Raw genomic sequence first — 23060 nt, 5'->3', positions numbered from 1 at the left:
TCATCAAAATTAAAAACTTTTGTAAATCAAAAGACATTAACAAAAAAGTAAAGACAACCCACAAAATTGGAGACAACTTTTGCAAATTACATGTTTGATAAAGGATTTGTATCTAGAATGTAAAAGAACTATTATAACTTGATAATAAAATCACAAATAAACTCATTAAAAAATGAGCAAAGGGCCAGGTGTGGTGGCTCACACCTGTAATCCCAGCACTCTGGGAGGCCAACCCGGATGGACCATTTGAGCCCAGGAGTTCCAGACCAGCCTGGGCAATATGGTGAAACCCTGTCTACAAAAAATGAGTCAGGAGTGGTGGTGTGCACTTGTAGTCCCAGCTACTCAGGAGGCTGAAGTGGGAGGATCAATTGAGCTCTGGAGTTCAAGGCTGCAGTAAGTTGTGATTGTGCCACTACCCTCCATCCTGAGCTACCGAACGACCATCTCAAAAAAAAAAAAAAAAAAAAAGTAAGAAACTAAAAAACTTAAAAAAAAAAAAAAATTTAAACATTTCTATTCTGAATAGAATTTCTCCAAAGAAAATATATAAATGATCAATAAGCACATGAAAAGATGTTAAACATCAATAGCTACCATGGAAATGCAAATCAATACCACAATGAAATACCACTTCACACATCCAGGATGGCTAGAACCAAAAAAAAAAAAAAAAAAAAAGATAAAAAGTGTTAGGAAAGAGGTGGAGAAAATGGAACTCTCACATACTGCTGATGGGAATGTGAAATGGTGCTGCCACTTTGGAAAACAGTCTGGAAGTTCTTGCAGTGGTTAAACATAGAGTTACCATATGATCTAGTATTCCCACTCTTAAGTATATATACCCAAGGTATATACACCCAAGAGAAATGAAAACATATGTCCACACAAAACCTTTTACAAGAATACTTATTCACAATCACCAAAAAGTGAAAACAACAAAAATGTCCATCAATTGATAAATGAATACAATGTGTCATATCTATCAAAGGAATATTATTTATCAGTAAAAACAAAGTACTGATACATGCCATAAGACAGCTGAATGCTGAAAACATTATGCTAAGTGAAAGAAGCCAGGCAGGGCACTGTGGCTCATGCCTGTAATCCCAGCACTATGGGAGGCTGAGCAGATTACCTGAGGTCAGGAGTTAAGAGACCAGCCTGGCCAACATGGTGAAACCCTGTCTCTACTAAAAATACAAAAAATTAGCTGGGCATGGTGGCAAGTGCCTCAGGAGGCTAAGGCAGGAGAATCGCTTGAACCGAGGAGGCAGAGGTTGCAGTGAGCCGGAATGGTACAACTGCACTCCAGCCCAGGTGACAGAGCAAGACTCTGTCTCAAAAAAGAAAAAGAAAGAAGCCAGTCACAGAAGACCACATATTGTATGATTTCATTGATTTGAAACTTCTAGAGGCCAGGCCGGGTGGGTCACGCCTGTAATCCCAGCACTTTGGGAGGCCGAGGTGGGCGGATCACAAGGTCAGGAGTTCGAGACCAGCCTGACCAACATGGTGAAACCCCGTCTCTACTAAAAATACAAAAAAATTAGCCAGGCATGGTGGCACACGCCTGTCATCCCAGCTATTGGGGGGCTGAGGCAGGAGAATAGCTTGAACCCGGGAGGCAGAGGTTGCAGTGAGCCGAGATTGCGTCATTGCACTCCAGCCTGGGCAGCAGAGCGAGACTCCGTCTCAAAAAAAAAAGGAACTTCTAGAACAGGCAAATACATAGATATATAAAGTAGATTAGTGTTTGCTTAAGACTGGGAGGTGGGAGGTCATGGGGAATGATAGCTAAGGGGTGTGATGTTTCTTTTGGGAATAATGAAAATGTTCTAAAATTGATGATAGTGATGGATGCACAGTTCTATGACTAAACTAAAAGCCATTGAACTGTGTATTTGTTTTTTGTTGTTCTTGTGTTTTGTTTTTTGTTTTTTTTGAGATGGAGTCTTGCTCTGTCACCTGGGCTGGAGTGCAGTGATGCCATCTCGGCTCACTGCAACCTCTGCCTCCTGGGTTCAAGTGATTCTCCTGTCTCAGCTTCCTGAGTAGCTGGGACTACAGGCACGTGCCACAACGCCTGGCTAATTTTTTGTACTTTTAGTAGAGATGGGGTTTTGCCATGTTGGCCAGGCTGGTCTCAAACTACTGACCTCAAGTGATCTGCCTGCCTTGGCCTCCCAAACTGCTACAATTACAGGCGTGAGCCACCCCGTGCCTGGCCTCATCATGCTATTCTACCTTTGTTATGTTTGACACTTTTCCATAACAAAAGGTAGATTTTTTTTTTTTTTTAAGTAACAAGGTGCTAATGCTACGGTAAGGAGTTACAAGGCCAAAATATAGAAGATGATAACCCAAAGAAGTCAGTCTAATACTCAAAATCACTTTTGGCCTGAGGGAATTTGCCAATCCAGAGGAATTTGCTACCAAAGTGAACTGTACTTCCACGGCCTCAAAGAACTAAGGTAATTAAATTCAGAGCACAGGGTTTTCCAAAATTGGGAACTCTTATAAATCATGCCCCACTTTAAACTTGGAAACCCAATGGGCTATACTTTCAAGGTAAGACATAACCAGAAGTAAATTAGTCCTCTTACAAGCTTGCAGTCTGACCTCCGATAGTTCAGGGAATCTCAGACACAGAACTTGGATTAGGGTAGTGCCAGACAAAGAGCACCACTGGGTACCAGTAAGAAGCAAAGGCAAGTCCTCTGTGCAGAAAGATATCATTTCAGTGTTCAAATTATTTCTACAAAATAATAGTCCAAGTATCCAGCACATGGTCAAAGATAACCGGGCACACAAAGAAACAAAGCAGTATGAGGAAGAAGCACAAAAGAGGTAAAAAAAAAAAAAAAAAAAAAAAGCGGGGAACAGAAACAGACATTCAAAAACTTCAGACGATGGAATTATCAAATACAGATTATAAAACAATGCTTACTAAGTTTAAAGAAAGGAAACACTGGATGGAAAAAACAAAAAGCAATAGAAATGGTTATCTCAAGGCAGAAGATGGTAAAAGATGGAAGAGGAAAGGACAGAAGAGAGATTTTCATAGTATAGAATTATGTACATTTTTACATATTTCAAAATAAAATCTAAAAACAAAAAGTAGCCAGGCACAGTGGTGCACACCTTTAATTCCAGCACTTTGGGAGACTGAGGCAGGCATCTCGCTTGAACTCAGGAGTTTGAGACCAGCCTGGGCAACATGGCGAAACTCCATCCCTACAAATATGAAAAAACTAGCCAGGAGCGTTGGCACACGCCTGTAGTCCCAGCTACTCAGGTGGCAGAGATGGGAGGATCACTTGAGCCCCCGAAGTCAAGGCTGTAGTGAGCCAAGATTGTGACAGTGCACTCCATCCTGGGGGACAGAGAGTGAGAATGACACCTTGTCTTAAAAAGAAAAATAAGGCAATCTGTAAAACACGAAAACAAACAGAAATAACAAATATACCTAACTGCATGTAAAATACAGTATGTGCACCTTACATTTGCAGAAGGATTTAGTCCAGCAGGAAAAAGACCTGCAAACATTTAAAATTTCATCTAGTAGCCTCATGTTAGTAGTAATATGAATATTATTAATTTGACACAGGTTTTTGTATATTGTATGATAAGTTATTATGAAGGCAAGAAAAGAGAAAAAGACAAGAAGAAATATCAGAAAATCACTATACTATAGTCTCTGAAATTCTTCTATGTAGTTAAAAAATATAATTCTTACTCAAATATTCAAATCAATCAATATGGTTTCAGAGGCTTATGTATTATTTTCCTCAGCATCTAGTCCTTGACTACATTTCAAAACCTCATCTCCTACCATGTTATAGTCTAGCCCAGTGGCTCTCAACTCTTGTTGTATATCAGAACTATTTAAAAGGTGGGTCCTGAATGTCACTCTAGAGTTATTAAATCAGAGTCTCAGCATGGGAGCAGCTAAGGATGTACACTTTGAAAAAGCACCACTGGCTGGGCGCGGTGGCTCATGCCTATAATCTCAGCACTTTGGGAGACCGAGGCAGGCAGATCACCTGAAGTCAGGAGTTCAAGACCACCCTGGCTAACATGGTGAAACCCTGTCTCTACTAAAAATATAAAAATTAGCCGGGCATGGTGGCGGGCACTTGTAATCCCAGCTATTCGGAAGGCTGAGGCAGGAGAATCGCTTGATCGTGGGAGGCAGAGGTTGCAGTGAGCCAAGATCGCACCACTGTACTCTAGCCTGGGCGAAAGAGCGAGACTCCATCTCAAAAAAAAAAAAAAGCAAAAAAAAAAAAAAAAAAAAAAAAGCACCACTGACAACTCTGCTGCTCAGTCAGTGTAGAATCACCGCTCTAGCCCTACAATTCTACCTCATGTTCCTCAAACATGACAGGCTCTAACATAGGGGTCATCCAACCACAGCCCAAGACCAAAACTCTAGCTCAACACCTGGCTTTGTAAATAAATTTTTTACTGGAATACAACTATAACCATTTGTTTATGCTTTGTCTACAGTTGCTTTCATGCTACAATGATAAAGTTGAGTACTCTTGACACAGACCATGTGGCCTGTAAAATCTAAAATATTTACAATCTGGCCCTCTACAAGAAAAGTTTGCTGACTTCTGTTCTATATTTGCTCTGCATCTTTGCACTTTTCCTCAAACTCTGTTCCTATCTTGACAAGCTCATGTTCACGCTTCAAAATTTCAATCAGCATCATTTCTGCAAATCCTGAACTTAGCACCCCTTTATATTTTTTCATCTCTGTACTTTCTCCTATTATATCACTCATTATTGTTTTTTCTAAGATGTCTGTTTAATGACTGCTTCCCTGACTAGATGTTAAGCTCTCTGACGACAACACTCAGAGGGTCTTACTCACTATAGTGCCTGGTTCATTGTATACGTATATTAAAATTTATTCAATGAATATCTCCCACACCCTGCACACTTTTTTTTCATTTTGTTAGATTTCTCAATGTTTCGGTCTGTTAAGGGAATCCTGAGTCCAACTTCTTTCAGGTTATTTGTAATTCCACCCTGTTGTCTCATCCATGCATTTCAGATACTACCATTTGAGTTCTTCTCCATGTCACACACAATGTTGAAAGTGACAGGGCTGAGAATTAAGTCCTAAAAGGACACACACAAACATAAACCCTCCTCCATTGATATCAATCCATTAAATCAGCAGTCTTTGACTAAGATTCTAACTCTAATTGTACTATTATCTAGCCTATATTTTCTATCTTGTCTAGAAGGATTTTATGAGAGCTTCCACATCTATGAAGCCTTTCCTTACATAGCACCACCTCTACCCAGGCAGGACTGGACTAATCACTCCCCCATCCTTCTTACAACTGAACCTTTTCTCATTTTGCCACACTGTATTAGAGTAATTTGTTTACAAGCCTATCTCTGCTACAAGCCCAAGCTCTCTTAGAGGACAGAAACTTACTTAAATTAACTGGAATCTCAGAGCCTAGCACAATGCCCAAAATTTAGTTGTTACTTAAAAAAAAATTACTAAACACGTGTCTTACAATTCAGACACATTAAATTTATGGCATTTCCTATATACGCCATCACAGTATTACAATACAAAATCTAAAAATTCTTTCAATACCCTTACCTGCAGCAAAAAGGAAACAGCATAACTCAAGAAAGAAGGATGATGGATTACATTTAAACTGTTTTTATATTCAGTCACTCCAGTTTTTTCTAGGATTTCAGGGTCAATATATATTCCTTTCCCAAAGGGTTTAGACGTCCACAGGCAACCAACCATTGATGTCAAATAGTGATTAAATTCTTGATAAGTCTTGCTGCTGAAATTGAACTCTGATTTTGTCTAACGGGAAAGAAATAAAAAATTGTCACTATCACCTATTTTCCCTTTCCTTCTTATTCCCATCAGGTCATAAATATCTAGACTTAATTTTTAAACAAAAGTGATTTAACACAGAGCTTTCTTATTCATACCTTTTGTACCAACTCATTTTTCTTTGCAGCAGTCAAATTTTTACGATACCTAACAGAAAAAACAAACAGAATGAAACATTTAACATGACTTTGAATATAATGCCTTTGAAATGGTAAAATTTTAAAAAAAATACATTTTAAATGTAAATATATGCAAATGTGCATATACACAAATATCCAGTGGTCTAGTTAAGGATTTTATCCTTTTGTGGTACATTCTCCTCAAGTGAAAATTAACAGAGGCTCAATAAATTGTATACTTAAGTTGTATACTTGACTAAATAAAAAATAAGCAATGAAAAATGCTTTCAATGTTTCACTATTAAAAATTTAATAGAATTCTCACTCATAAATGGGAGTTGAATGATGAGAACACATGGACACAGGGAGGAGAACATCACACACTGGGGCCTGCCAGGGGGTGGGGGGCAAGGGGAGGAAGAGCATTAAGACAAATACCTAATGCATGCAGGTCTTAAAACCTAGATGATGGGTTCATAGGTGCAGCAAACCACCATGGCACATGTATACCTACGTAACAAACCTGCACGTTCTGCACATGTATCCCAGAATTTAAAGTAAAATAATAAAAAAAAAATTAATAGAGGCTCAAAAGCAGTCACTGATATAGAATATATTTTCCTAATGTAAAAAAAAAAAAGGTGCAGCAGAAAGGATAAAGGGGGAAATTCTTGTCTGAGAACTATTAACAACTAATTAGTTTTTAAACATTTTAACCTTGACACATTCCTACAAGTTATGCCAACAAGGTCTACACTAAGCTGAGCATGGTGGCTCATGCCTGTAACCCCAGCACTTTGGGAGGCCAAGGTGGGTGGATCACCTGAGGTCAGGAGTTCGAGACGAGCCTGGCCAACATGGTGAAACCCTGCTCTATGAAAAATACAAAAAATTAGCCAGGCGTGGTGGCAGTCGCCTGTAATCCTAGCTACTCAGGAGGCTGAGGGGGAGAATCGCTTGAACCCGGGAAGCAGAGGTTGCAGTGAGCCAAGATTATGTCACTGCACTCGAGTGATAAGAGCGAAACTCCGTCTCAAAAAAAAAAGTCTACACTTATGGACTGAAGAAACTAATTTCAGTCCACAAGTGAAAGAATTAGAGGAGACCAGAAATAATACTTACAGTTTCACATAATTGGCAATAGCTCCCCTTATCTCCCAGAAAATGTTATTTTTACCAGAGAAGCTACAAACACTCAAAGCAATTATCACCAAATGACTAATTTTTCCTGAAGACACAGCAACTAGAATGAACAACGCTGAGTGCAACAGTACCATTGCACAACAAGTCCTTAACTATGAATTTTTTTTTTATTCCGTAGCCACAGCAGTGGAGGAGTTAAAAACAACACGGCTACCATGGCCTCATATCGGAAGGTCATGTCCAAAAGCAAGCCACATTTCCGATTTCCAGAGGCCCTGGCAGAAGACGAGTAGGAATATTTATTGTATTATAGCTGAAAGAGGAAGAGAGAATTATAATACATTGTTTCATAAAATGGTAAAAAGGCTTTGTACCTGTGCATAATAAAACACAGCTGGTTCAGGATGCTGGTATCCAGGCTGAGGAGTGCAGAATAGAAGATCCCAGGAGGAAACAACACCACTAATGGAAGGTTATAATTTATATATATGTCACACACCTTGGAGGAAGAATGATAACATCAGTATATAGAGTATTCCCCAGAACTCCTCAACTAAGTTCACCCAAAGAATCATCAGTATAAGATAAGCAATAATATAACATTAGCTTTGGACATGCCTAACTCCTAAATAAACAAGTAACTACAAGCTTGCTTAAAATATACTTCACCAAACATCAACCACACTATAGAGGATTATTTCCAGAAGGCCATTACTCAAATCTTTCATTCTTTGGCGGGGAAAGGTCTTAAAGTTAGGGGACAGGGTAGATTAAGGAAGTATTTCTTTCTCCTTAAGTCCCATAATACTTACTTATCATATGAGTTAGCTGTCAACCTAGAAAACAAAGGAGCATGCTTCTAAGCAAATGCATAACACAAGACAACTAGGTATTAGTAAAGAGAGGAAGCTGGGAAAAGTGAGACTATAATGGATACTTCATGGATAATATTAAATTGGTGCAAAAGTAATTGTGGTTATTGCTATTGTTTTCAATGGCAAAAACTGCAATTACTTTTGCACCAACCTATAGTTCTGTCCAGGTCATATACTATAAAACAATAAAAGGGTACTAGGTAGCAAGAGAAGTAAGGCAGTTGAAAGGTAGAAATTGAGATCTGAAGAAACAACAAGATATTTTTGGTTTCTGCCAGGGTTGGGAACGGGATGAACAAAAAATAATGCTAACAATAGACTTCTCTCTAGGGCCAGTATTAACACAGGTCAATGTAGTGGTACCTGGCCCTAAATAAAGGCATTTGTTTTTCCACTTTGTTTATGAAAGTGAGTTATTCTGGGGAGAAAATAATCATGAACTTCAAAATGTGAGGTTATTTTAATGATGCTAATAAGATCATAGCCCACCTTAATGGTTGTACATAAAATTTAAACAATAAGCCAGTAAAGTGGACAGCCTTCACAAAAATCCAAATGGGGAAAATGTAATGTGTACTACCTTCTCATAGAAATCCAAAATAAAGTGCAGCAAGAAAGTACTGTTGCTCTCCAAGCGCATTGCAGTAGTGGATAACCACCCTACATAGTGGATCAGTTTAGACACAGAGTTCATGGATCCACCCAAAGTTGTCTCTCTGCAATAAGAAACCATAACATTCAGATACAGAGTAAGAATAGTGTTCACAATTTCCAAGCTAAAGCTAAATAATATAAAGCAAAAAGTTGGTGAAGATTTTAAAAACTATCAGTGCTCCAATGTATAATTCACTTTTTAAAAAAATCACAGTGATTACTCACAAAACTACACTTAGCCCTCCAGGGAACCATTAAGATGAATTCATAGAACATTCTAAGCAATCAGACTCTACTAGTAAATACCAGAGAAATAAAGTATTAAGCTCCAAGCAGATATGAAAATTCTCAAGTGAGATATATAAAAACCATTAGAAAAATAGGTATTCCATTAAAAGTTAAGTGGGGAAAAAAAGTTCACATAAAAGTGACATGAAAAATTCAGGGCCGGGCACAGTGGCTCACGCCTATAATTCCAGCACTTAGGGAGGCGAAGGTGGGGGGCTCTCTTGAATATAGGGGTTTGAGACCATCCTGGGCAACATGGCAAAAACCCCGTCTTTACAAAAAATACAAAAATTAAGTGAGGTGGTGGCGCATGCCTCTAGTTCCAACTACTTAAGAGGCTGAGGTGGGAGGATCACTTGAGCCTGGGAAGCAAAGGTTGCAGTAAGCGAGATTGCACCACCGCACTCTAGCCTGAGCAACAGAGCAAGGCTCTGTTTAAAAAAAAAAAAAAAAAAATTCAAGCCAGGTGCAGTGGCTCACACCTGTAATCCCAGCACTTTGGGAAGCCAAGGCAGTTGGATCACTTGAGGTCAGGAGTTCGAGACCAGCCTAGCCAACATGGTGAAACCCTGTCTCTACTAAAAATACAAAAATTAGCCAGGTGTAATGGTGGGTGCCTATAATCCCAGTTACTCGGGAAGTTGGGCCAGGAGAATCGCTTCGGGAGGTGGAGGTTGCAGTAAGCCAAGATCATGCCACTGCACTCCAGCCTGAGCAACGGAGCAAGACTCTGTCTCAAAAAAAAAATTCAGGATAAAATGTGAAAATGAACAAAATGATACAGTAAACTAGAAAAAATGAGAACTAATTTATCCCAACCAAATCAAAAGTGATTTAAAGGAATAAACATTAAAATGACTTTAGGAATCATTTCCTATACTGTCAGTAACACTGCAACACAGATCGAAGGAAAACTACAGTACACAAATCAAAACTCAGTTTTGCCTTAATTCCTGAGCTAAAATGCTATTAAACATATTTTCACTTGAATTTGGCTGGGGTCAGTGGCCCACGCCTGTAATCCCAGCACTTTGGGAGGCCGAGGCAGGCGGATCACCTGAGGTCGAGAGTTTAAGACCAGCCTGGCCAACATGGTGAAACGCCACCTCTACTAAAAATACAAAAATTAGCCAGGTATGGTGGTGCACACCTATAATCCCAGTTACTAGGGAGGCTGAGGCAGGAGAATCCCTTGAACCCAGGAGGTGGAGGTTGCAGTGAGCCAAGATCATGCCATTGCACTCCAGCCTGGCCTGGGCGACAGAGTGAGACTCCATCTCAAAAAAAAAAAAATACATTATATATATATATATATTTTCACTTGAATTCAATTCAACCCTAAAAGGGAATTAGCAAAATTTCTGGCATCTTTTATTCTTCTAGTAAAAAAGCAGATCTGGCTATTTTATATTATCCCCGGATCAATGAATGGAGTCTCTTACAGCACATATGGGTATTACTTCAATCCATCCATCTACTCACCACTGTCCTTCAATCTTTGACAATGTTAAATGGATTAGGAAAAGACTTACAAATTTGAATTCATAGCTTTGCCCTCCTATCTAGGTAGTTAACAATGGTTATGCATAAGGAAAAGAACATGTATAATCTTAGAGTTTCAGAGATGATGATAACTCTACTACTGCCCACCACGATAATTCAGTGCCGAGGCAATCAAGGAAGGATCAGGAGACCATTCAAATAGGTGAGCAACTACACATAGCCAGCTGGCTATTTGCAAAACTACATCCTTTTTTTTTTTTTTTTTGAGATGGAGTCTCACTCTGTCGCCCAGGCTGGAGTGCAGTGGCGCAATCTCAGCTCACTGCAACCTCCTTCTCCCAGGTTCAAGCAATTCTCGTGCCTCAGTCTGAGTAGCTGGGATTACAGGCATGCACCACCACACCCAGCTAACTTTTGTATTTTTACTAGAGACAAGGTTTCACCACATTGGCCAGGCTGGTCTGGAACTCCTGACCTCAAGTGATCCGCTGGCCTCAGTCTTTCAAAGTGCTAGGATTACAGGCATAACTGTATCTTAACTATGATTTTTGGTAGCACTTGGCAACTGTGTCTGAAATAATTTGAAACAATGACAATTGCTCAGCACAGCCTCTTTTGAAGTGTTTCTCCACAAGACACTATTGGCATTTTGGATGAAACAATTCACTGTTCAGGACTGCCTCCTACTTCCCACCCACTGGAGCACATTGAGCATCCCCATCTTCCACATACTAAATGATGGTTGCAACCTCTTCCCAGTCACTGTGACAACCAGAAATGGCCCCCTTTGAGAACCACTGTTGAGAAGTTTTCTACCCTTCTCTTTTTATGATATACAACTACAATTTACTCCCTTTTTGACAGTGATATGGCATATGGTTACATGACAAAAATAGGGCATTATACCTATATTTACTAAATAAAAAGAATTATTGAAAACTTGAGCTATACTATATAATGCCAAATATTGATATGGCAAGCAAAATTATCCACATGTATCTCCATTTATATAAGAATTTTAGAAAACAGAATTCCTTTTTAAATTGTCTACCTTAACTTATGACACTAATAAAAGAGGAATCCTAAGATTTTTGAAAAGATAATACAGAAATTGTAAGGCAGCTATTTCAGGGGTACCAGAGACTTACATTGCAAGTCGGCCAAAGATTATAGATGCAAACATACTATTTTGTCAAATCTCTTGCCCATCTGGGGGAATAGAGAATGAATAAATATGGGTCCAGGCTCAGCAGCCCACAGAGGGGAATGCAGGTTAGGCAGAACCACAAGTAAAAGAGAGGAATTTCGGACTGGATGTGGTAGCTCACGCCTGTGATCCCAATACTTTGGGAGGCCAAGGCAGGAGGATAGCTTGAGCCTAGAAGTTCAAGACCAACCTGGACAACACAGTGAGACCTTGTCTCTACAAAAAAAAAAAATTAGCCAGACGTGGTGGTGCATGCTTGTGGTCAGAGCTCAGGGGCTGAGGTGGGAGGATCGCTTGAGCCTGGGAGGTCGAGGCTGCAGTGAGCTAAGACTGCGTCACTGTACTCCTGGGAGACAGAGCAAAACCCTGTGTCAAAAAAAATAGTGGGGAGGGGGGAAGGTGGAGGCAATTTCAAACATACTATTCTTAATGTAATTTAGATAGAAGAGATTAAAAGTTTAAGTGGAATTTCTTTATAATAGTGGTTCTTGGCCAGGCACAGTGGCTCACACCTGTAATCCCAGCACTTTGGAAAGCTGAGGCAGGTAGATCACGAGGTCAAGAGATCGAGACCATCCTGGTCAGCATGGTGGAACCCCATCTCTGCTAAAAATGCAAAAATTAGCTAGGCGTGGTAGAGGGCACCTGTACTCCCAGCTACTCGGGAGGCCGGGGCAGAAGAGCTCGAACCCGGGAAGCGGAGGTTGCAGTGAGCCAAGATTGCGCCACTGCACTTCAGCCTGGAAACAGAGACCCCGCCACAAACATAAGATAAGATAAGATAATATAAGATAAGATAGTGGTTCTCAAACTTCAGCTTGCACCAGAATTATGGTAGTGTTAAAACAGACTACTGGGCCCCAACTCCAGGATTTAATTCAGTAGATCTAGGGCAAGACCTGAGATTTGCATCTCTAACAAGTTTCCAGGTTATGCTGATGATCCAAGGACCATATTTTGAGAAGCACAGCTTTACAAGATGTTTACTACCCACTAATGCTCCATTTCCTTCTAAAAGTGATCAGGTGTATATGGAAACAATGTAATAATGAATATGAAGAATTAAAAACAATTTTCCAGGTCTTAAGAAGCTTCTATTCTCTATTCTCCTACCAAAATAGGAAACTACTATGGGGATAAGAACATACAGAAAAATTAGTCTGGGCTCCTCTTTTAGCCAAGCTAACCACCAGCTATTTATAACTGAAGCTAAGGGGAATTTGAACATTGGTTAGATATTTAAAGATACTAAGAACTACTGGCCAGGCACAGTGACTCACGCTTGTAATCCCAGCACTTTGGGAGGCCAAGGTGGGTGGATCACTTGAGGTCACGAGTTCAAGACCAGCCTGGCCAACATGGTGAAACCCCATCTCTACTAAAAACACAAAAATTAGCCAGGCATGGTGGCATGCGCCTGCAGTCCCAGCTACTCGGGAGGCTAAAACAGGAGAATTGTTTGAACCCAGGAGGCGGAAGTTGCAGTGAACTATCATCACCCCACTGCACTCCAGCCTGGGCAATAGTGAGACTCTATCTTAAAGGGGGAAAAAAAAAGAACTGCTAATTTTTTAGGTGTCATACTAGTACCATTTTTTACAGTTGAAATGGGAGCTGAGTTTTGCTTAAAAATAATCGAAGAGAAAGGTGAAAGGTATTATAGATGAAAAAAGGTTAACCAAGAGTTGATAACTGTTGAAGATGGGTAATGGACACAGAAGGGTAACACTGCAGTGTTTTCTCTACTTCTGATTATATTTGCAATTTTCTATAATGTAGTTTGTCAAATGTCAAAAAATAATGTGACTGATAATAGAATTTAGAAGAAGCGGCCGGGCGCAGTGGCTCACACCTGTAATCCCAGCACTTTGGGAGGCCGAGGCAGGCGGATTACCTGAGGTCAGGAGTTCGAGACCAGCCTGGTCAACATGGCAAAACCCCATCTCTACTAAATATACAAAAAAAACGTAGCTGGATGTGGTGGCACATGCCTGTAATCCCAGCTACTTGGGAGGCTGAGGCAGAAGAATCATTTGAAGCTGGGAGGTGGAGGTTGAGGTGAGCCGATATTGCGCCTCTGCACTCCAGCCTGGGTGACAGAGCAAGACTCTATCTCAAAAAAAAAAAAAAAAAAAAAAAAAAAAAATATAAGAGAAGGCAAAGATTTTAAGTAGAAAGAGTCAAAACAACCTGATTATGCCGTTCCTTGAAATTTAGTCTTTTTTACTTTGAAGGTAAAGCACACATTTAACAAAAACTTAGGGCTCTTATTTTAAATGCCAAAGTTAAGATAAATTAACACACATAACCAAAATACAGCACAGAAACATAAAAACAAAGTTGTACGCAAAATTACGTTACAGATTTTTCTAGCTGTCATGTAAATTGGCTTTAAATGTAAGAATATATTTTATAAAATGAGTTAAACTGAATGAAAGTCAAAGTTGCAAATTCTAATCTCAGCTCTCTAGTGTTTTCTTGTATTAACTCTTGAAAGAAGTCACTTAGCAGATAAGGGGTTGCTTTCTGATTTATATAATAGGAACTTAGAGAATTAGTCTTCCTTTCAGGATTGTGGGGGAAGAAGAGTGAAAAGTCACAAAAAAAGTCTTCCAGAAAAGTACTACTAAGCATTTACATGAAAAAATTAGGTTTCATGCCACACTATTAAACATATGCAAACATTTGTATACAGATCGTCTCTTGTGGAAGACCGTTAGATAACTCACAGAGGACTGTTTGTAACAGGTTTCATGTGAATGTCCATAGAAAGCCACAACAGCCAATTCTGCAATAGCTCTTTCAGACTCTGAAGAACACTACACTGAGGGGGACAAAATGAAAAAAGATTCATGAAATCATTCAGACATAACAGTGTTCAGAACTAACAGAGGCTTAGAGATGAAAAGGACCATGGAGATGACCACATCCAATTTCGAACCCAACAGCTGCTTCTACAACATGATTAGTCTCCAGAAGACAGACGAATGCCACGTACAAGTTTATTTTGCTATTTTCTCTACAAGAAACATACCTCAACAGGACTGCCTAACTTATCAGCCTAGAACAGACTTTTCTCTAAATTACTTCCATTTATAACAACTATTACATCATCAAATAAAAACAGCATCTATATCATCCCCCCTCAGAGAACTTTTGAAGTTGCTACAGATATGAATTCCTCTCCCTTTTTACCTTGTGGTCTACACTTACAATTTGCCACCTTTTTGACGGTCATAAAAATTTATCATACCTTCTGTGACTTTGAAAAAAAAAGCAATTCTAGTCTTTCTTTTCTCAGGCCTTGCCTCGATTTCCCAAGCCTCAATCACATACAAAAACATACAATGATGACATAAATTTGTCCAGGGCATTTATGATGATAAACTATAATATCTATAAATTTGAAAGCAATCCATACCATCCCAAAATCTAATACAGCAAACCTTTCTTAAAAATTCTTACTAAATAATGGCCTACTAATCATTTGAGTGTTTCCAGTAACAGAGTGCTCACTGCTACCTCAGAGTACAGTTCAATTAATATTCTTTTTGACAACTCACATTCAGGTTAGAAGTATGTTCTAGTTGAAAGTAACTCTGGAATCATCTAAGACAATAGTCTACTTCAGTGTCAACCAAGGAATGTTATCATTTGAAGATATTCAAAATTACAACGTATATGATCATTTTAAAAATATTTTATTTTTAATTTTTGTGGGTACACGGTAGGTATGTATATACAATGTTATATTTAGAAAACAAAAATCTTGACCGGGCGTGGTGGCTCACGCCTGTAATACCAGCACTTTGGGAGGCTGAGGCGGGCAGATTACCTGAGGTCAGGAGTTTGAGATCAGCCTGGCCAACATGGTGAAACCCCGTCTCTACTAAAAATACAAAAATTAGCTGGGCGTGGTGGCACATGCTTGTAATCCCAGCTACTCAGAATGTTGAGGCAGGAGAATTGCTTGAGCCTGGGAGGCAGAGTTTGCAGTGAGCTGAGACCATGGCACTGCATTACAGCTTGGCCGACACAGCGAGATGCTGTCTCAAAAAGAAAACAAAAATCTTGGCCGTGCACAGTGGCTCACGCCTGTAATCCTAGCACTTTGGGAGGCTGAGGTGGGCAGATCCCTTGAGTCAAGGAGTTCGAAATCAGCCTGGGCAACATGGTGAAACCCTGTCTCTACTAAAAATATAAAAATTAGCCAAGCATGGTGGCACGTGCCTGTAGTCCCAACTACTTAGGAGGCGGAGCCAGGAGGATCACTTGAGCTCAAGGAAGCAGAGGTTGCAGTGAGCCAAGATTGCACCACTGCACACCAGCCTGAGCAACAGAATGAGATCCCATCTCAGGGAAAGAAAAAAAAAATCTTGGCCGGGTGTGGTGGCTCACACCTGTAATCCCAGCACTTCGTGAGGCTGAGGCGGGCAGATCACAAGGTCAGGAGATCAAGACTATCCTGGCTAACATGGAGAAACCCCGTCTCTAATAAAAATACAAAAATTAGGTGGATGTGGTGGTATGTGCCTGTAATCGCAGCTACTCGGGAGGCTGAGGCTACTCACTTGAACAAGGGAGTCAAAGGTTGCAGTGAGCCGAGATCACGCCACTGCACTCCATCCTGGTGACAGAGTGTGACTCCATCTCAAAAAAAAAAAAAAAATCTTTAATTCCCCACCTACCCTACCCCTGTCACCACATTAAAGAAAGGCATGAGGGGCCAGTTGCAGTGGCCACACTTGTAATCCCAGAACTTTGGGAGGCCGAGGCGGGAGGATCACTTGAGGCCAGGAGTTCGAGACCAGCCTGGCCAACATGGCAAAATCCCATCTCTACTAAAAATACAAAAAGTAGCCAGGCGTGGTGGCAGGCACCTGTAATCCCAGCTACTCGGGAGGCTGAGGCAGGAGAATTACTTGAACCTGGGAGGCAGAGGTTGCAGTGAGTGGAGATCCTGCCATTGCACTCCAGCCTGGGCAACAAGGGCAAAACTCCATCTTAATAAAAAAAAAAAAAAAAGATATGAGGTTTTTATGTTCATGACGATAAGGGGACACAGGTTTTGTCTTTTTTTTTTTGAGACAGGATCTCACTCCATCGCCCAAACTGGAGTACCGTGGCATGATCTCAGCTCACTGCAACCTCTGCCTCCCAGGCTCAAGCAATTCTCTGGCCTCAGCCTCTTGAGTAGCTGGGATTACAGGCATGTGCCACCACGCCCAGCTAATTTTTGTATTTTTAGTAGGGGCAGGGTTTCACCATGTTGGCCAGGCTGGTCTCGAATTCCTGACCTCAAATGATCCACCCGCCTCAGTCTCCCAAAGTACTGGGATTACAGGCATGAGCCACCGCCCTACGGCCGGTTTTCTTTTTAAAAACAAGGTTGAGCCGGGCGCGGTGGCTCATGCTTATAATCCCAGCACTTCGGAAGGCCAAGGCGGGCTGATCATGTCAGGAGATTGAGACATGGGTTTCCTGGCTAACACAGTGAAACCCCGTCTCTACTAAAAATATCAAAAAAATTAGCTGGGCGTGGTGGCACGTGCCTGTACTCCCAGCTACTTGGGAGGCTGAGGCAGAAGTGCTACAACCAGGGAGGCGGAGGTTGCAATTAGCCGAGATCGTGCCACTGCACTCCAGCCTGGCAACACAGCAAGACTCCATCTAAAAACACACACACACACATACACACAAAAGAACAAACAAACAAGGTTGAGAAACACAGCTCTACCCTACATGTGAACCTTTTCTACATAAATATCCTGAATAGACAGCCATTAAACCTCTGCCTGACCTACTTCACTGTCAAGAAATATATCACCTCTGAAAGTCCTTTATTCCATCATAAGTCTGCTCTAACTGTTACAAGATACTGCCATATATCTACCTCTGTTTCTTGAAGCCACAGAGATCTCCTTTCATGTGACAATCCTTCAAATATTGGAAGGGAACCAGAAAATCTTAGCCTTTTCTCCTCCAGGCAAAATATCCCTAGTTCATTTACTATCTCAAGTTGGAAAGTTTCAAGTCATCGTGCATCCTTTACACTTTATCTTCAGTCACCATATTCTATCAATTTTTTTTTTCTTCAAAATGTCCTACTTGTTCATTTCCTTCCCAATCCCACTGTAACTGTGAAGACCAGGCCTTCACACCTTTGAGGTCACTTTATCCTCCTAGCTAGTCTACCTTATTCTAGTATCATCTCCCAAACCCCAATTCTTTCCCCATGGCTGCTAGACTCTTGTTATTTAAGCACTCCATTCACTGCATCCTCCTCCTTTTCAAGAACTTGCAGTGTACATCCCATTAGCTAAGGAACAGCACCTTACTTTTCATCCAGTAATCTCACTTCTATAAATGTATGCCAAGGGAAGAGTTTAAGAAAAAAACCTATATTATGAAGATGCTCAAGACTGTTATCTATTCTGACAAAAGAAACAAATTAGAAATAATAATAGAGGCCAGGTATGGTGGCTCACACCTGTAATCCCAACACTTTGGGAGGCTGAGATGAAAGGATCATTTGAAGCCAGAAGTTCAAGACCAGCCTGGGCAACATAGTGAGACCGTGTCTCTACAAAAACTTTAAAAATTAGCCAGGTTTGGTGGCACATGCCTGTAGTCTCAGCTACTTGGGAGGCTGAGGTGGGAGAATCCCTTGAGCCCAGGAGTTCAAGGTTACAGTGATACCACTGCCCTCCAGCCTGGGCAACAGAACAAGATCCTGTCTCTAAAAAGAGAGAAATAATAATAAATTACTAAATAAATTATGGTACTAAGGACTACAGTGCCACTATTAACAACATTATGATGACTATGTGGAAACATGAAAATTATTATGCAATGTTAATTATGTATTCCGATTTTTTAATTTATGTCCACTGTTTGCAACTCTATGGAAAATGATAAATCAATAAGGACAGATATTGAAAAATTAACACTCTAAACAAATATAACAACATTAGTGTGGATTTGTGGGGCCTTTCCCATGCAAAATTCTTCGGTGAAAATAAGTTATTTGCTGATAGGCATAACTGACTAGACCCAAACAAAACACACTGAAAATGTGAAAATATTTTAATAGGTTTTAAAAATACTATTCATTTATTAGACTAAGCTGGGTAATCAAGTTATACAATAACAAGGCAATAACTAGTTACTACAGGCCTCAGAAACTACTGTTTAGCTAATTCTACCATATTTCACATTCCTGTTACTCTTAGTCACCTCCCAATATGTAAGCCCCTTTAGTCACTTATTCTTCCTTGTCTCTATGCTTCTTGTCCTCTTTCATTGATCCCATCCTTTCCAAATCTCTCAACTGCAGTATCCAGAACCTCTGTTCTGTGGTAACCTAAACATACTCCTTCATATTCTACAAAGTATGCTTTTTCTGTCTTCTTACCTTAATCATATCCTAGCTCTCCTTCACCACCAAACCAGGACACTGTTTCCTCTGAATACATTTCCATATCTATCCCACTTTAACAACTAGAAGTAAGCAGTGCCCTATACTAAGCTTCCCAGTGCTAATGTGGAACAGAATATAAGCCCCCTCTTTGAGAAGGTAAATATAAAATCAGAAATAAATCCTACTTTAAGAAGGAAATTAGAAAAAGATAATATACAGGCTGGGCACGGTGGCTCACGCCTATAATCCCAGCACTCTGGGAGGCCAAGGCAGGTGGATCACTTGAGATCAGGAGTTCGTGACCAGCCTGGCCAACATGGTGAAACCCTGTCTCTACTAAAAAATACAAAACAGGCCGGGCGTAGTGGCTCAAGCCTGTAATCCCAGCACCTTGGGAGGCCGAGATGGGCGGATCACGAGGTCAGGAGATCGAGACCATCCTGGCTAACACGGTGAAACCCCGTCTCTACTAAAAAATACAAAAAACTAGCAGGGCGAGGTGGCGGGCACCTGTAGTCCCAGCTACTCTGGAGGCTGAGGGAGGAGAATGGCGTAAATGCAGTGAGCTGACATCCGGCCACTGCACTCCAGCCTGGGTGACAGAGCGAGACTCCGTCTTAAAAAAAAAAAAAAAAAAAATACAAAACATTAGCTGGGTGTGGTGGAGGGCACCTACAATCCCAGCTACTGGGGAGGCTGAGGCAAGAGAATCACTTGAACCCACTAGGCGGAGGTTGCAGTAAGCCAAGATCACGCCACTGCACTCCAGCCTGGGCAACAGAGTGAGACTCTATCTAAGAAATGGATCCATTTGATTTTTGTATATTATGGGGTTTTTTTTCCATTGCCTTAAGATTGTTTACAAATAATTTGTGAGCTACAGAAAGAATCTGATTAGTCAAACTACTACTAAAAGCTGAATTTGTTAGGCTAAATATTTGATTGCATTTTGCTACAGTCAGTTTTTCTCATGAGTCTGCTATCCCTTGCTTTTCTGAACACAATACAAAAGGTTATCTTCAACCCTATTTCCAAACCATTATTCCTCCTTCCTTGTGTAAAAAACCCTTTCTCCTTTGTTCATATTATCCAGCTACACTACTCTCTATTTTTTTATCTTCTCATATCTCTGCTGTCTATCACTTGGAATCTTATCCAGATTCATTGAGGACCTTAGAACTCTGCATTGTGTCCTGCCATCATACCTCAGTTACACCAGTGACCATGCAAATGATCCCCCTAACATTTCAGCTTCACAGTTCCTTGACTTTGAATCAAATAACCTTCACCTTCACTCCACCTTAGTTACCCACTCCCACAGCCACACACTAGATTCTGTCATAACCTGAACTGAACCACACCAAAATCTATTATTTTTTTCTTTGTTATAACTTCCTATTTCAGCTTTCTCACAGACTCAACTCCAACTATAGCTACTCTTGTTTCTCAACATCAGAGATATTCAGCCCCTTAATTCCTTTTTTTTTTTTTTGAGACGGAGTCTTGTTCTGTTGCCCAGACTGGAGTGCAGTGGTGCACTCTCAGCTCACTGCAACCTCCACCTCCCGGGTTCAAGCGATTCTCCTGCCTCAGCCTCCTGAGTAGTTGGGATTACAGACACACACCACCACGCCCGGCTAATTTTTATATTTTTAGTAGAGATGGGTTTCACCACGTTGGCCAGGTTGGTCTCAAACTCCTGACCTCAAGTGATCCGCCCACCTCAGCCTCCCAAAGTGCTGGGATTACAGGCGCAAGCCACCACACCCAGCCAATTCCTTAATTTTTAACCTCTTTTTTCAGGTTTATCAGCCTTCTCCTGGCCTTACTTTCTTATCTAGACCAGACCACACAGCTGATCACAACTCTCTTGTACTCCATTCAACCAGCAAACCCAAACTGATTCAATCTCATAATTTGCTTTCTCTTCTCCAATATCTAAGTGGAAGAAAACACACAACTGCAAAGATTGGCGCCATTCCAAATTTATGATCACCAACTTCTGCTGGGCTCTTAATGACGCTCAATAATCCTTTTACTTGTCTTTAACCAGCTCTTTTTTCTTCCTGGCTGTCCTAAGCAGCTAACGCCCTCCTGGAGTGTCCTACTTAATTCTATTCTGTAAATCATGCTTCTTATTTTGAGAAATTTAACATTCTTAGCCACAAAGTACTTTAATTGTCTTGCCCTTTCTTCTAACTTTACAAATATATCTATATATACACCTATCCATGCATCCTCGCTCCCGTCTTAGAGGATAAATGGTGCCTCCCAATTCCTAACCACCCATTCAAGTAAATCTCACTACCTAGTTTTAACCCAATACCTTCATATTTCTTCTGGAGCCCTGTACCTTCACTTATCCCCAATCTTTTCTCCATTTTCAACCTCTCCCTCTTCTCCACTGGCTCCTGCGACTCCATCTATAAACACACTCACATTTCTCTCATTTTAGAGGCAAAAAACGAACAAACAAACAACTTCCCCTGGTTCATAGTCCCCCTATTGCTCTCTCTACAACTTTTTTTTTGGTCAAACATTTTGAAATATATTCTATACTTATTGTCTTGACTTGACTTTTCACTCACTCCTCAACCCACACAATCTGACTTCTACCTCCTCTGAATACATTTCCATATCCCACCTTAACAACTAGAAGTTGTTCCATTGGAACTACTCACTAAGGAAGCCAAAACCTCTGTATTGTCAATTCTAAAAGAAACTTTTTTTGTCCGTATCCTTCTGAACCTTCCTGGGATACTTAGCAACATCATTCCTTCATTCTTTTTTGATATCCTATATTCCCTTTGTTTCCTTGGAACTATTATTCTCCTGGTTATTTTTATACTTCTGGCAATTTCTTAAGATTCCTTCAGACTGTCCTCCTTCTTGGCCTGAGAATTAAATACTGTGCATTCCCCTGAGTTCTGCTTTTAGCCTGCTGTCTGCTCCCTTCCTTCCTTCCTCTCCCCACTCCTCTCACTCTCAAATATATACGTGTATGAATGTGTATATGCATATTAGGTTGAACCACAGCAAACTGCCAATCATTAACCACCTCTGATGTACAAGAAGTGGCAATTTCCTATGGTCCAGCCTAATGTTTAAACAGTTCTTTAGCGTGGAAGAATAAGAGAAGAAACAAAGCAAAACAAATAACCCAATTAGAAGATTGAGAGAGAATTGCAAAAAAAAAAAAAAAAAAAAAAAAAATTTCAAACTGAAGTCTCTGAAAATTTATTAGCTGGGAGAATTGGTGTGGATATCATGTGAATGATGATATTGGTCAGGATGTGAAAGTTACAATTAACATAAATAGACCTCAAATCCAACTTAATGTGATAGGTAATTAAGCAAGTGCCATTCATTTATGACAAACACTAACCAGGACAACATGTTTCCTGTCAATGTGGCCAACAGTAAGTGATTTAAGGTAAAAAAAAAAAAAAAAAAAAAAAAAAAATTTATAAAAGAAACATTACTTAATTGCCCCTCTTTTAGAATAGGAATAACCATTCTATAAGAAAGTGGCTCTCAAACTCATTCAGGTGGAACTTCTGGAAGCCATACTGATCTTCTTGGTGACCACCCCAAAATACTAACATATTATAAATAAGGTTGGAACAATTTTATTAGCAGAAAACGATGATTACTATAAATATAAAATATGAATGTCAAGGGGAGTTTTGTTTGCTTTGGTCACTACTATATTCCCAGTGTCAAGAAGGGTATATAGTAGGTGCTCGAAAAATATTTCTGAAATGAATAAATGTATCTACGAAAATATAAACCACAACAATCAAACTAAGTATTTCTCAGTTTGTTTTTATTAATATGCGTCTGCCACTTGTTCGTTCACTATGTCATTTGCTACAAGTGGAAACAGGTCAGGAAAACTGTATGCAACACAGCCTTAAAAAAGGAACATTCTATGCATTAACTTTGAGTTGAGTGATGCAGCACCTCA

The 23060-nt window shown here is 40.2% G+C and overlaps 1 protein-coding gene across 3 annotated transcripts in view; it reads right to left on the bottom strand.

The window, feature by feature from the left end:
• CENPI (centromere protein I) overlaps positions 1-23060 on the bottom strand; it is a 63913-nt gene that overhangs the window by 5513 nt on the left and 35340 nt on the right. For all 3 annotated transcript variants that reach the window (XM_050775920.1, XM_050775921.1, XM_050775922.1), the window contains 5 exons: positions 14403-14497; positions 8602-8737; positions 7521-7645; positions 5983-6031; positions 5633-5851 (listed from right to left, as the gene is read on the bottom strand). In XM_050775920.1, the coding sequence (XP_050631877.1) occupies positions 5633-5851; positions 5983-6031; positions 7521-7645; positions 8602-8737; positions 14403-14497 (624 nt within the window). The remainder of the gene's footprint in view (positions 1-5632; positions 5852-5982; positions 6032-7520; positions 7646-8601; positions 8738-14402; positions 14498-23060) is intronic.

This window comes from Macaca thibetana, chromosome X, assembly GCF_024542745.1.
Source record: "Macaca thibetana thibetana isolate TM-01 chromosome X, ASM2454274v1, whole genome shotgun sequence".
In the NCBI taxonomy this organism is placed as follows: domain Eukaryota; kingdom Metazoa; phylum Chordata; class Mammalia; order Primates; family Cercopithecidae; genus Macaca; species Macaca thibetana.
This window is presented reverse-complemented; position numbering and strand designations above follow the sequence as displayed.